The 13,774-nt window shown below is 41.7% G+C and overlaps 1 protein-coding gene across 7 annotated transcripts in view; it reads right to left on the bottom strand.

Annotated features, from left to right (window-relative positions):
* Rbp6 (RNA-binding protein 6) overlaps window positions 1-13,774 on the bottom strand; it is a 189,796-nt gene that overhangs the window by 12,143 nt on the left and 163,879 nt on the right. For 6 of the 7 annotated variants that reach the window (XR_011444878.1, XM_017173055.3, XM_070285382.1 and 3 more), the window contains 3 exons: window positions 9,274-9,322; window positions 2,803-2,885; window positions 2,149-2,233 (listed from right to left, as the gene is read on the bottom strand). Coding sequence is in view for 6 of the 7 variants with exons in the window: in XM_017173055.3 (XP_017028544.1) it covers window positions 2,149-2,233; window positions 2,803-2,885; window positions 9,274-9,322 (217 nt within the window). In the remaining variant the exon portion in view is untranslated. Of the gene's footprint in view, window positions 1-1,288; window positions 2,234-2,802; window positions 2,886-9,273; window positions 9,323-13,774 lie in introns of those variants that run through there. The other variant, XM_017173054.3, reaches the window with a different exon arrangement.

Genomic DNA, 13,774 nt, shown 5'->3' with positions numbered 1-13,774 from the left:
ATATATATGGTACAGGAGAGAGTCCGTTCTCACACACACGCAAAACATAAATGAGTGATGACTTTCGTCTCGCTTGGCATTAGTTGTTTAATTAGTTTTTTTACATCCACATGTGGGGCTCTTACGGCAAAGTCTAGCAAAGTCGCCAGGTGTCTAAGACGCATTACATAATGATAACTGTTACGATCGCCTTCTAAGGTCTAGGGTTTATCGATTGCCTCGATAGTAAGTATGTTATGTATCTAAGCAGCTCTCTAGGACCTGCACTTAGCCTAGTTCTTAAGTAATCAAAGTTCGCTTAGAGTCTAAGGAAAGAAAACGAATGCGCCGCTATTGTAAGTAATTCGGTTAGATAACGCATACGCCGCGTGGCCTAAACGCAGCTTAGACAGACACAAAATATATAAGATATATATACGATATATAGTACATATGGCATAAGTACATGGCTAATTGTAAGTAAAAGTACACGTAATCCTAGGCCTAGGCTTTAAAGGCGATTCGCGCTTAATCGCCGCTTAATATATTATTTTGGACATTGAGACGGAATGAGAGTCATATATATTGTATGTATATGTAGGTGTATAGTCGTTTAGTGTGTGTCTTGTGGTTGTGTCTTGAGAGTGTGCTGGTTATTAGTTAAAACTTTTATCAAAAAAGTTGAGCCTGGAGAAGCTTTGCAATCTTGGGCAAATTTAAAGACTTTGGTTTAGTCAGAATTTCTTTTAATAATTTTGCTATTGTTTCCTTTGCTTGCTTGGGAAAATCAGTAAACCAAACATAATATATGGCTTATTATAAAAATGTATATTTATCTTTTGATTAATAAATCAAGCAAATTTTGCGAAATTTTCTAGGATTAACTTTGTTACTCTTGCGCTTGATTAATTTGTTTGACTGATGCATTTTTAATTAATTGGACGAATAAAATCGCTTAAAATACATTTTCCTATCGATAAGAGTGGGAAAATTTATATTGAGCAAACATTTTTTAATCAAACAATATATAATTATAGGTTTTGTAAGCCTTGCAGTTTTCCAATTTGCAGATTAAGCAATTAAAATTCATTAAGCTAAATAAATCGCTGATTAATTTATACAAATTGTGTATATTTTATTATCTTTGACTAAACCAAGATTCTTTAAATTAAAGCCTTTAAATTTCAAATTTTTATAAAGGAATATCTTGATGAAAACATCTTTAGATATGGAATTCCTAATGAATATCTTGCGATATTGAAATCAAACTTTTGGCTGCCTTAAGGACCTCTCACTGGGGCCTGTTCGGTCAGATTCCGGGCAGTTGGTACAGCGAGGCCGCCGCAGCTGCCGCAGAGTTGGCACCCGCTCCCGCCATCTCCAAGCCGCCCGGCATGGCCAGGAGTTCGCTGAGCGGATAATGGGCTGCAGCCAAGGCAGCATTTTGTCGAAGTTGTGCCTGCTGCAATTGGGCAGCGGCTGCGGCGGCAGCAGCCGGAGCCGCTGCTTGCAGAGCACCCAAAGCGGAGGCGGGAGTCCTTAGACCACTGCTCACTGCCGCCGCGGCCAGGAGTCGCTTGTAGCCAACGACGGCGGCGGCATCGGCATACAGAGAATTGGCCAAGGCGGCGTTGCTCTGACCGGGCAAAGCATTGGCAGCTGCCGCGTACTGGAGCAGCGAGGGCGTGGCTGAGGCGGGCGAGGGACTGGCCAGTGGGAGCAGTCCCGGAGCACCTGCAGCAGCGGCCACCACCTGGGCAAGGCTATGTTGCTGCTGCTGTTGATGCTGCTGTGCAGCAACTGCTTGGTGTTGCTGCTGGGCGGCAGCTGCTTGGTGTTGCTGCTGCTGTTGCTGCTGCTGCTGGGCGGCAACCACGGCTGCCGCCGAAAGGTGAGCGGGCAGGGGATAAGGTGTGTACCTTAGCGAGCTCAGCAGCTGGTGGTGAGTGTGTGTTGTGTGTGCCGACTGTGTGTGCGTGTGTAGTTGCTGGTGGTGCTGATGTTGTTGCTGTTGTTGCTGCTGCTGTTGGTGCTGCTGCTGCTGCTGGTGCTGCTGCAGCACGGAGGCGGCAGCCGCTAAACTACTCGGCAGCAAGCCTGCGGCTGCGGCAGCGGCGGACGTGGCCGCCGAGGAATGGGCGTGGCTGCTGCCCCAGACTACCAACTCACCGTATGCGGAGCGCCCGGCAGCCCGTGTCTTGGCCAGGTTGGCAGGCAGCATCACCTCCTTCGGCTGCGCCTTCTTGCATTCGACCTGTGGAGGTAAGAAATAAACATAAATGAGTTTTAAGAGGTTATATGCATTTTTTAAATAAATATTTTGTTGGAAATTTGTAAAGAAATGAGTTAAAAATATTTATAAAATATTTTTGAATATTTATTTCGCTAAAAGGGAAATTAAAAATATTTTTACTGTTAATAAAACATAATTTAAAGAAGAGTTTCTTTGGCAATTTATCTAAAATGTAATATTAATTTGTTTGAGGATACTAGACACGTTTCTAAAGCCTTCAACTCTTGCAAATTATATTTAAATTAAATAGGAAGAGAGCAAAACAATGACACTAATATTATTTATTAAATACACAAATAATAACAAATAAGAAAATAAATAGAGACATCTGCTCAAGGTGCTTCAGTCCTTGTATAAATATATTATTCCACCAGAGCTATTTGATATTTTTGCCATAATAAAATCATAAATTGATGGGCAATTCCGGGAAAGTATTTTTGCTGTGTATGGCAAAAGAAAAGGAAAAACTTAAAGATGAAGGGGAAGTTAAGCCTCCTGGGCTGCGATTCAGACCGCCACGCTTCACTTACCATTTTGTTGTTTATCTCGTGGAAATGAATTTCGCAAACTTTGTCTACCACATCTTCGCTTTGAAATGTAACGAAGCCAAAACCTGCAAAATAAGAGCGGAGAAGCGAGGATGAGTGAGTGAGAGTGGGGCAGAAAAAGTTTAAGGGCTGCAAAAATTGAACGAAATATGCTTTTGTGTGAGCGAGCGGCTAAATAATTTACTCAAGTGTCGAGACCGAGACAGAGGCGGCGCCCTCACCCCTTTGCAGGACACCCAGGACATTCCCCTACCCATCCCTTTACAAAGCCAGAGCCAGAGCCAGGCCATAGCCCGGCCAGGCCAGGATAGCTGTCCTCCGGCTGACCTCAATATGCATCCCCTGCAGGGCCTCAAGTGGCGGCTGGGCGAGTAATTCAAACACTGGCCGCTCCGAGTTTACATAATAAACTTTGCCAGCTTGGCTCCCTCCTTGAATCCCCAGTCCTGGGCCCCCCATCTTGACCCGCCCCTCGCCGCCTTGGGATCGGGCATAATAACTTTGTCCTAATGGCGCTGGCCAGCTCTAGAGCAGCGTGGCCACTCTCTGGATATCCTCCAATTGGTGGCTGACGAAGAACTCAAATTCCCGGAATGTCAAGTCATTTCGGGGGTTTTTATGCCCGGAATTGGGAAAGGATTTATTATGGCTTAATTAAATTTCTTCAATTTGTAGACGTTGCAATTTGTGCAAAGTAAAAGTTATAGTTGCTGGATATTCTTATTTAGTTGAAAACTGGTTTTAATAGCTGGGGACAGTGATAGTTCGTGGGTTTTATTTTTATATTTTTACTTACTTTACTTTTTTCACTTAAAGGTTTTCTCACGAGTGATTTAAAGGTAATTACATTAAAATGTTTTTTAGCATTAATAAGTGATTATTATTAAATTATAATAAAAAACAGTCACATAAAGCTCTTTATGTTACAGAGAAATCATACTTAATCCTATTTATATAATCATATAAATTATGTTTAATATAGAATAAAGGTCTTAAAAAATATATAAAATTTAAAAAAGGGCTTAATTTCCAGTTAAAGTCACTTAAATCAGTTTTTATATCAAGAAAACAATATCTTATCCTATTAGAAATCACAATATTAATTACATAAATTAAAACAATGACTTAATTATCTTTTTTTTATCATTCTCCCTTTAAGTTACTTCATTTGGAGTGGCCAAAAGTAGGACGCAAGTTTGCCATCAGATTGGAAGCCATAGGAAATTCCATTTTAAGGCTTTCTAGCATTGCCTAGCGCTCTGTCCTCTATCCTCTTAGTGCTCCTCCATGCTGCTCCGATTTTCCCCCTTCCGATTTCGGCACTTTGGCCTTATCGGGGCTTTTCAATTAGCGCAATTGTCTGAGATTTCACATGGTCGAAAAGAAGGGCTCTCTCTCGCTCGGTCTCTCTATGCAATTAGCAAGGCCAAGTGCAGACACCTGATGCCCCGGCGCCAGCATTTTGTTTGTGTTTGTGTATATATATCCTGTACTTGTGTTTGCCTTGCCATGCGGGCCTTAGAGGGGACCCTTGGAGGGGGCGTTTCACGGGGGCTGTGGGCGTGGGCGTGGCCGAGCTGGGGCGTAACTGACAAATTAGTTGAAACAAGTAACAGTAAACACGCAGGCTTATTAGCGACATGTGCCGAGCAGCAGAAGCTCCAAGCTGAGCTCCAAGCGGAGAGCTCCTTTCCTTGAGACAACGTGCGGGCGAAACTGCTCTTCCTGGAGTGTGTTTGTATTTGTTTTAATTATATAAAATTAGCGCACGTTGCAGGTTGCACGTAAAGCTGCACACGAAGAAAGAAGTTCTAAAACTGCTAAATTTACAGGGAGATTTTGATAGCTCCCTGAGGTTTTATTTTTAGAAAAGAAATTGGAGGTTGTAAGTTATAGTTTTTGAATTTTTTAAGCAGTAACTAACTCAGTATTTATAAACAATTTAAATAAGCTATTTAAAGCTTTTAAATGCTTGTTAAAAAGGTTCTAAGAAGGCCTCAGAAATAAGTTTACTGATCAAGTTTCCTATTGTATTCCTAAAAAAACCCTAAAATACACTTTCGTAAATTAATCATAACTTATAATTGAATTTTTCTAGTGTAGCCCCTGGGCTTCTTCAGGTTTTTATTTTCTATTCCGTTGCAACTTCATAAATCAGCAGCCTTGGAACAAATGAAGCCGGCAATTTTCCGTACCTGCTCCGCGCTCCACACGTAACTCAATCAAAAATGTATCTGCTGGATACAAATGCACCCGGCCAGCATGAGGAATGGGCTACGGCCAGGGCTCGTTGGCCAGTTAATTCCGCGGCCTGAAGCTTCAGGCTTCCAGCTCTCAGGTGAGTCTGATTGTGAGTTCTGTGTTGAGCCCGTCCCAACTGCCATTTTTACCTGTCGAAAATTTCCCGCAGGACGGCGCTCGCTGGAGCGATAGGAGCTGACGATGGTCTTGGCAACTGCAAAAATTGCACACTCATGCATGTTATTGCCAAGAAGCGGACACAGATATATGCTCTAGGGGTAGGAGTGGGGGGACAGCAGCAGGGGGAGTAGCAGCAGCAGCTGCTGCTGCTGTTATGACTGCGCTGCGCCGGCTTGCCAAAAAGAAAAATTACAAAATTTTCAATTTTAATATTAGTGGCGGCTGACGACGCCAACTGCCAAGCCGGGGCCCCCGAAAGCTACCCGAATTCGTTCCTGGCCACCTAAGCCACCCGGAAAAATACCCACTGAAAAATAACACCCAACCGCACCGAAGCCCGGCCGCCCACAAACTGGCTGCTTAGGCGCACGTTGGGCATGTCCTTGGCTTGCCAAATGAAATTCATAGCATAGTTTTGGGCGCAGCTCGGCTGTTGTGAACTCTATATTTGTACAGGACATATTGCTTATTACTTTTTGTAGACTTTAACTTTAATATTTTCATATTTTTATAAGAAGAAGTTTTTAATTATAAAGCCTATTCTTGGCCTTAAGAAGAGTATTAATAATGACTTGACTTTTCATAGATTTTTTCTATACATAAACTCTCAATCTATTAATATTTGGCACCATTTCCCAGTTACTACATATTTTAAATTGATTTTCTGCCTAATCCCAATTCCCCTTAGCGCATCTCCACTGTAATTGCAATTGCCCTCGACCGCGTTGTTGTCATCCCCGCTGTTGTTATTGCTGTTACTGGCCCGGCCTGCCTATATTGTTTTATGGCATATTCATATATCGTTTCCTATATCTTGTTTTATTTTTTCCCTCTGCCCTTATCCCATATCCCATATCCTCCCGTATGTGTCGTGCCGTATCCAGTATATGAAACGCTTGTAGAGTTCTGGCTTCTGGCTTATGGGCTGTGCGGCTCTCTGTCGGTTCTGGGCCAACTGCCACTGCCGTTGTTAGCTGGAAAGCGGCGCTGCAATTTTCAGTGACCAGGCTACTCGTACTCGTACTCGTATATGAGTTGCCTCGCTGGCTGTCTGTCTATTTGCCCATCTGTCTATATGTCGCTGTGCTGCACACATGATTTATGAATGAGTAACAAACTTGCTGCCGTGTAGCCGAGCAACCAACGACGTCTTTTCCACTTTTCTTTTACATTTTCCCTCTTTTTTTTTTCGTGTTGCCCCCTCTTTATTATAGTTGGTGTGTGTGTGTGAGTGTACGTGGCAATTGCCACACACAGATATGTATATATATATGTAGGGAGCTGCCGGATCGGATCGATAAAATGCAATTACAGGCATATCGCAAGTGCCAGTAGGCAACGGACTCCGACTCCTCATGGCAATAAGGTCGTACATCGTACATCGTACATCGTCCGACTGTACAAAAAGTCGCCAGCGTTGTCCTCGTCCTCACACAGGACTCTTGCTCGTCCTCCTCCTCCACCGAGGGGGGCAGCTGCTACAACTAATACCCTTTGATTAACGACACACATTTTCTATTGACTTGCCCGCTGGTCGCTGTGAAGTTGGCCAGTTGGTGGCTAGCAGAAAGGAGAAAGCACCTGCATATTTCATCGCCGATCGATGCACGCAATTGTAATTTGCGATTTGCAATTTGCAAGGCTGACATGTCCTGGCCGAAATGAATTGTGCCCGGCCAATGAGTGGTGTCAATAGCTAAACTGTCCCACTCAACTCTGGTCAATGCATTTTTAATTGCGAAATTGGCAAATCACGGCATGGTCAAGCCAAGTCTCTGCACAGGTAATTGCTGGAGGAGATGGCTGGAAATTGTTTTGGCTTGTGACTTGGCCTAAATCTTTGATTTGACGGGTCAAGACTGGCAAGGATATTTCATTTAATTTGGGAAAATCATTTGCAAAATTAGTTAGTTTGCCTCGATTAAGTTTTCCTTCTCCCCCTTGGCAAATGCATTTTTAATTGAAAACCCTGGGAACTGCGCCGGAAATTCGTTAAAAATTTGTGTGTGCTGTAGGTTATTTATTTTGCTCATTATTGCCGCTTGGTCCCCGGGTGACTAAATCTTTGATGTGATGGCTGGGCGTCCTTCACATTATTTTTAAAATGCCTCATATTTGTTTTTATTGGCCCGCCCCGTTTTCAAGCCTTCCGTTTTTTGTATTTTTTATGTACTATATGTGTGTATGACTGCATCATCATGCAGTTTCAGCGTACTCCAGCGTCCAATTAAGCGAAATGTTCTGTGGGCCCACGGCTCTATCTCTGCAGCCCGCTTTTTTCCCAGTCCCCTCTATTCGCCGCCGCTTTTTGCGCTTATCTGCGATGCGGCGCACAGAAGTATGCTACAATTTTTTATGGGCCGCGCACAAGCAAAAATCATGTTTTCTTATTCCCGTGTGCGTAATTTGAAGGGCGCAAAAGTTAACAATGTCCGGTGGTGGTGGTGGTGGTGGGAGAGCGGAATATGAACAACATGTAGCGGGTGGCACGGAGGGGCGGTGTTTGCCAAGTGGCGGAATGATTGCGCCAAACCCGAGACCAGCAACAACTATTGATGCATGCTGGCCTCCGGTTTGCGTCCGTGTGAGCTAATTACTTTTGAGCTGCGGCTCGGCTGTGCTGCCTTTTGGTTTGTGCAAAATTGGGCACATCAATCTTAATGCGCCGTGTCTCAGGTTGTTTCCCAGTCGGACCTCCATGTGGGGGTCGAATCTCGGGGTCACAATGCGAAATTCGGGGCGTCATTTAAAACTTTAATAAGCAAAATTGACAACGACAAGGCATTGGACTGTGCAGCAGGACACAAAAAGGACACACGCACACTGGACATAAAAAGGGTTGCAAAAAAAATGTGGGAATTTATAAATGGTTTCTGTAGAAAACATTTTAAGCTACTTAGGATTTTATATGTCAAATGATGACATTTTTCTCAAGAAATTTGTATTTTTAACTTTTGCGGAGGAAATGGAAGCCTTTTAGGTTTTTCCTAGGAAATTGTACATTTTATGTAATGATTTAAAGAGGTTTTCAGTATAAATTTTAGCTTAAAAGTCATTTAAATAGGGGTTTAAGGCAATAAATAATTGTTTAAATATTTTTAATCTCAAATAAAATATTTTAAAATATTACAAAACTATATTAAGCGTGTTTAATATCATATTTAGTAAGTATTTAAAATAGAATAAATGTTTATTATTTACCCCGACAACATAAAAATCTTAGAATAAGCTAAGGAAATTCATTAAAAGAAAAATATGTACATAAGCTAAACAATTTGCAGCATACCTCTTTTACTTTTACAGATTTAATGTCACTTTTAAGTTAACTTTTCCTAATCCCAATTTTTTGTAACAGTGCACTGGAAGCCGGACACTCCGACAGGGTACTTGGACAGTTGGACGGACAGCTGGACAAACGCAATGGACGCAGTCGTGCGCTACAAGTTCGTGTAGCGGATGTACACTGGAGATTTAAGCCTTCTGCCGGCCACCCAGCGCACCTCAGCTGCTGACCTCGCTGGCCTGCAGCATGTACACCCGCTCCTCCCCTGAAGCAATGTCCACCCACCGGACCACCTGAACCACCAGCCAAAAGCCACTTCACTCCAGTGTGAACCCTATGAACCACCCACTGGAACAGCCATCCGGCAACGTAAGAGGATGGCCGTCTCTTATGGCCCTTATATCCGGTTGCATTGGCAGGTAATCTTTTCGGGTCCCTCTACTTCCTACTTCCTGTTGCCCGGCCATTTTAATGCCCCGACAAGGTTTTAAAACTGTATTAGCCCTTTGCTTATGAGCATCCTGCCATGCATGATACATTGACATTCGTGTTGTGTTGTGTGAGTGGGTGTGTGTTTGAGGGTGTACATGCATTGCTAAGCTCTCGCACTTCCGGCTCCGGCTCGTTAAAGTCCGGAAACGGGGCTAGCAAATGTTTTGTGGCATTTATGATGATGATTTTCATAGATAGCAATGCTGATAACGATAACGATTGCAAAAATGAGAGTAAGAGCGATGGCGATAACTCACCTCTGTGCCGATTGGTCTGCTTGTCGAACATCAACATGGCGTCCTCGATCTGAAAGTAATCAAGTGGAAAAAGAGATTGGTTAGTTATAAGCTTAAATATTTGTTTAAGGGTTTTATTTATATTTTTCTTATGGAATTTCTTACAATATTATAGTATTTCATCTATTCTTAGGTCTAAAAAAGACTTGAATTAATTTAAAAATATTTTAATTAAATGTTTATAAAATACAAACTATATTTCCAAGTTTTCAACAAGTAATTCCTTATTTTACAAAATAATATTTAACATTTATTTAAAGCTTGTTCCCCTTTCTAGTCCAGAAATCGATATATCCCCATCTATTTTACCCTTTGATATCGATAGACTAATATATTTGCCTTTTTTCCCGTTGCGTAAAATGTGGCAATTTTTCATTTGCCAACTCATTTTCCGCGACTTGGCTACACTCCTTCGTCTCCAGTGCCCGGGTCCTTCGCTCCTTTGTTGCAGTCGGTGCAGAAGCACTCGAAGTTTGCCTCCTCGGTGCGAGCAACTCAATTAATGGCCTGAATAAATGTTCGCAGCAGACAAAACTGCTGCTAATTGCAAAGTGAGTGCGCACAATGGCCGGCACACACACACTCACACACACTCCCTACTGGCCACCCACCAACTCCCCTCTTTTACCCCACCAACCTCCCCCCAGCAGAGCAAAACTTTTAGCCATTATGGCGCAAAAGAACTTATAATGATAGTTGACTGTCAAACCAGCGCACTAACTAACTAACTAACTGCGCCCGCTGACTTTCCACTGGCTGGCTGACTGGCTCATTACAGGCCCGCTAACTGGACATGCGGGAATGATGAACTGCTGGCCAACTGACTGACTGACTGACTGACCCGCCAACTGGTTGTCATTTGATATTTTAATTGACGCGACGAATGAATGCAGCAAATGTGCTGCTAAATTGGCCATCACAATCAGATTAGGGCTCAATTGCATTGGCCAGAACGTGAATTGTGTGTGCAGTTGTTGAATTGAGGCATTAATGATAAATATCAAAATAAATGTGCATTTTCGATAATAAATTTTTGCTATTTAATTAAGGAGCTATTTATAATGATGGTGGAGAGACAAATAGGGGAACGCAAAAGGGGTTCTATTACATATTTTTGAAACTTAATAGCAAACAGGTGAAATATTTGGCATAACCACCCTTTAGCTCGTTAATCCTGCAACTTAAATTCCTAAAATTAAACAGAAAGTAAACGATTTTTGCTCTATCCTTTGAAGCCACCACACAAGTATTTTCCTCTCAAAGTTTACCTTTAATTAGGATTATTGACTTTTGATTGGACATCACAAAATCAATTGCAAATACACTTTATGAGGAATCTGTTAAACTGCCCAATTAGCCAGTAAATGTATCAATTTCAATGTTTTCAACTTGACTGATGCAAAATTATTTGATTTTTGCCCGGAATGATTTCCATAAAAGAACATTTTAATGATAATTTTCAAGTGATTTTCACTTGACATTCTGCAAAATCCTTTCACATATTCTCAGCAAGGCAACGGATGCTTTGGCCTGGCACACGATTTTCTTGAGGTCCTTCTTAGCTTCCTGCCTGCCTGCTTGCCATTCAATATTATAATGTGACAACTTTGCCTTTATCCTGCTCCTGCACTGCTAATTGCACATTTCTTGTCAAAGTTGCGATGCGGCCTTTAATGAGCTGCAAGCTGACCCCGAATCCTTGTCGTTACTCCTTGCTCTCCTGCTCGTGGTACCGCCGCTGCTGCTCCTGCTTCTGCTCGACTGCCTGCTTATGGGCCATTGATTAAACTTAATCAATGCGCTTAAGGCAACTCGCAACTCCTGTGCACTGTAATTAAAATGCAGCCACGATGCCAGCGAAGGCGGCCTTATAAAAATTAATTAAGCTTGCGCCGCACTTTTCCGCCCAACGCCCACAGTTACCCTCCCTTACCGCTGATTCGGTAGTATGCAGAGAGAAAAATAAAGAACCTTTGAGATAAATAAAAGGAACATAATGTCTATTATCTGAAAAGTTTTTAAGATAATAAGCGGATTTAAAATTGGTTTAAAAAGTCAGAAGGGGGTTAATTGGTTTTTTCCTTTGAAAGCTTCGTTAGTATAATATATAGGTATTTAATTTAATTCTTGGCTATTTAATATCTATAAAATTATAGTTTAAATAATACAGTTAATTTCTTCAGTGGCAGGTTTATTTAAGCTTAAAGAATATGCAAAAGCGCATCAAAACAAATACCAATTTAGGCTTCACATGGCCTGTAAGACGAGTACCTTTGACCCAACTGCAAATCAATTTTTTCAATATATTTTAATAAAATCTGATCCGATTAAATTAAAGTTTCTCAATGTGCAGCTGTGTAGCTGTTGTTCGCGCCTCGCAATTCGCAGCTCTTCAAGTGCAGCCGCCGATGAAACCAACTACAACATTGTTTTTCAATTAACAATCAACAACAATGCCGCAACACAATACAAACGAACGGCGAAGGTTACACGCGCCAAATGACACAAAAATTGCCAGCTCAGGTGCTGCTGCTGCTGCTGCAAAGTGGGGGCGGGGGGGGGGGGGGGTTAAAGAGGAGGCTTGGCCAAAAGGGTAGTACAATTGCAATTGTTGTTGTTAATTAAGCGGGCAAAACTGGAAAAGCGAACACTGCGAATCGAACTCGAATTGCGGCCTGTTGTTAATGTCCGCCTCCCTGGATAGCAGCCACGCCCCCCAGATGCCCCCATCGATAGCTGTCATAATTACACTGGCCCCTGGATCGTTGGCTGGCTCATTATGCCACCCATTTCACCGATTTCCCATTTCCCACTGCCACTGATTTCCCATTCCGCAACGAGTCACCGCAAACTTTAATTCTATTAGCAAACGTTAAATGTACACCACGAAAGGAGGATGGAGGTGGGTGTATATATATATCTATATATATAATTACAGTTGGGGAAAAGTTAATAGCATTGACGGGCGATTTTCTAAATATATCTTACCATGTTTTTTAATATTTTCATAAAGTTAAAAGGACTTAAGGCAGAGATTATTTTACTGAATAACTTTTTTGCTCTAAGATGTATAAATATTATTTAATTTAAATATTAAGAATATAAGAAATATTAAATATTAAATAATTTTAATAATTAATTAATTAATATACTTATATTAACATTCTCGATTATCTATAAAGTTGAAAATATTCTCATTTATATTACGTTATTACATTCTCCTTTATCTTCCTCGAATTTCTGTAATTTCATTCATATTTTAAGCTAAATACCAAAAGGGTTTAATTAACTTATTAATATTTATGTTTACAATAATGATAATTCCCACTTAAAATAACCTAGTAACTAAGCTCCTCTACCAGGAACCTATCTTTTCAGCCTTAAAGCTTCTTGAACTTTAAAGTCTGGCGACTATAATAATGTAATTAATTATAAGAACCAAAGGGAATGGGGGCCCCGGAATGCTATTATTTCGACCACAATTGTGTGTATGTGCGTGTGCCACTAACAAGCAGGCGCGCGTAATTTTATTTAAATCTGAATTCATTAATTCGTCATAATCCCCAATCATTGCGCCGCCTGCCAGCGAGGAGAACTTCAAAAAGCCATCAACGACAGACGTTGATGCTGCTGTACCGCCAGCCAGCATCTCAACCCCACCAGGCGCTCCGCCCACCGAATGGCCCCCAGCCCGCTGGAAGCCCCCCAAAAGCCGGGCCATTCATTTGGCTCATTTTGTGTACAAAAATGCTGCGCTCAGTGGAAACGGCGACGCTTCATTATCGTAATCGTTATATAAAACAGCGGGCTGACTGCGAAATACAGACTACCAGCGACTACAGTGTCAGACAGCTGTGTATATGTGCCTGTGCCTGTCTGTCTGTATGTATTTTATGCGTTTTGCGGCACATTATGTGCTTACAGTGAGTCCTAGACGAGGCGACTGCTGCTGACATTAATGAATGTGGCCGACAAAGGGTCCTGCGGGTGATTTTTATTTGAGTTCCCGCCTCTTCGCAGACTTAGGCAGTGGCCAGCCGAAAAAAAAAAAATAGAAAACAGAAAAATAAAAGCTTCGATAAGCAGGCTAGAAGCGGAAAAGGTTAAAGTCATATTTTCATGGCCAGCGAAAGCAGGGAGTTTTCCTGGAAACCAAAAAACAGAAGAGCTCTTGGCTATTTACCCGCCTCTAAAGTGAAAGTCCGAAGCTGTGAAATTTGATTTACTTAATGGATGGCACTTGAGCAATTCAATTTATATGAAACAGAAATGAAAATATAAAGAGAGATTGCACGGATTATTTTCAGAGTTGAGGGAAGAGTTGAAAGTGGCCTTCAAAAAACAGGAAATAGTCTTTGAAATATTAAATTTGTCGCCTTTGAACAATAAATAAACTAAAAACAAACAAAAGAACTTTTTGTGTAATATAACTATAATAGTATATATGTATGTTTTTGTATTA

The sequence above is a fragment of the Drosophila kikkawai genome, chromosome 3L (genome assembly GCF_030179895.1).
Source record: "Drosophila kikkawai strain 14028-0561.14 chromosome 3L, DkikHiC1v2, whole genome shotgun sequence".
NCBI classification, from domain to species: domain Eukaryota; kingdom Metazoa; phylum Arthropoda; class Insecta; order Diptera; family Drosophilidae; genus Drosophila; species Drosophila kikkawai.
The sequence above is the reverse complement of the archived record's forward strand: the minus strand, read 5'-3'. Positions and strand labels throughout refer to the sequence as shown.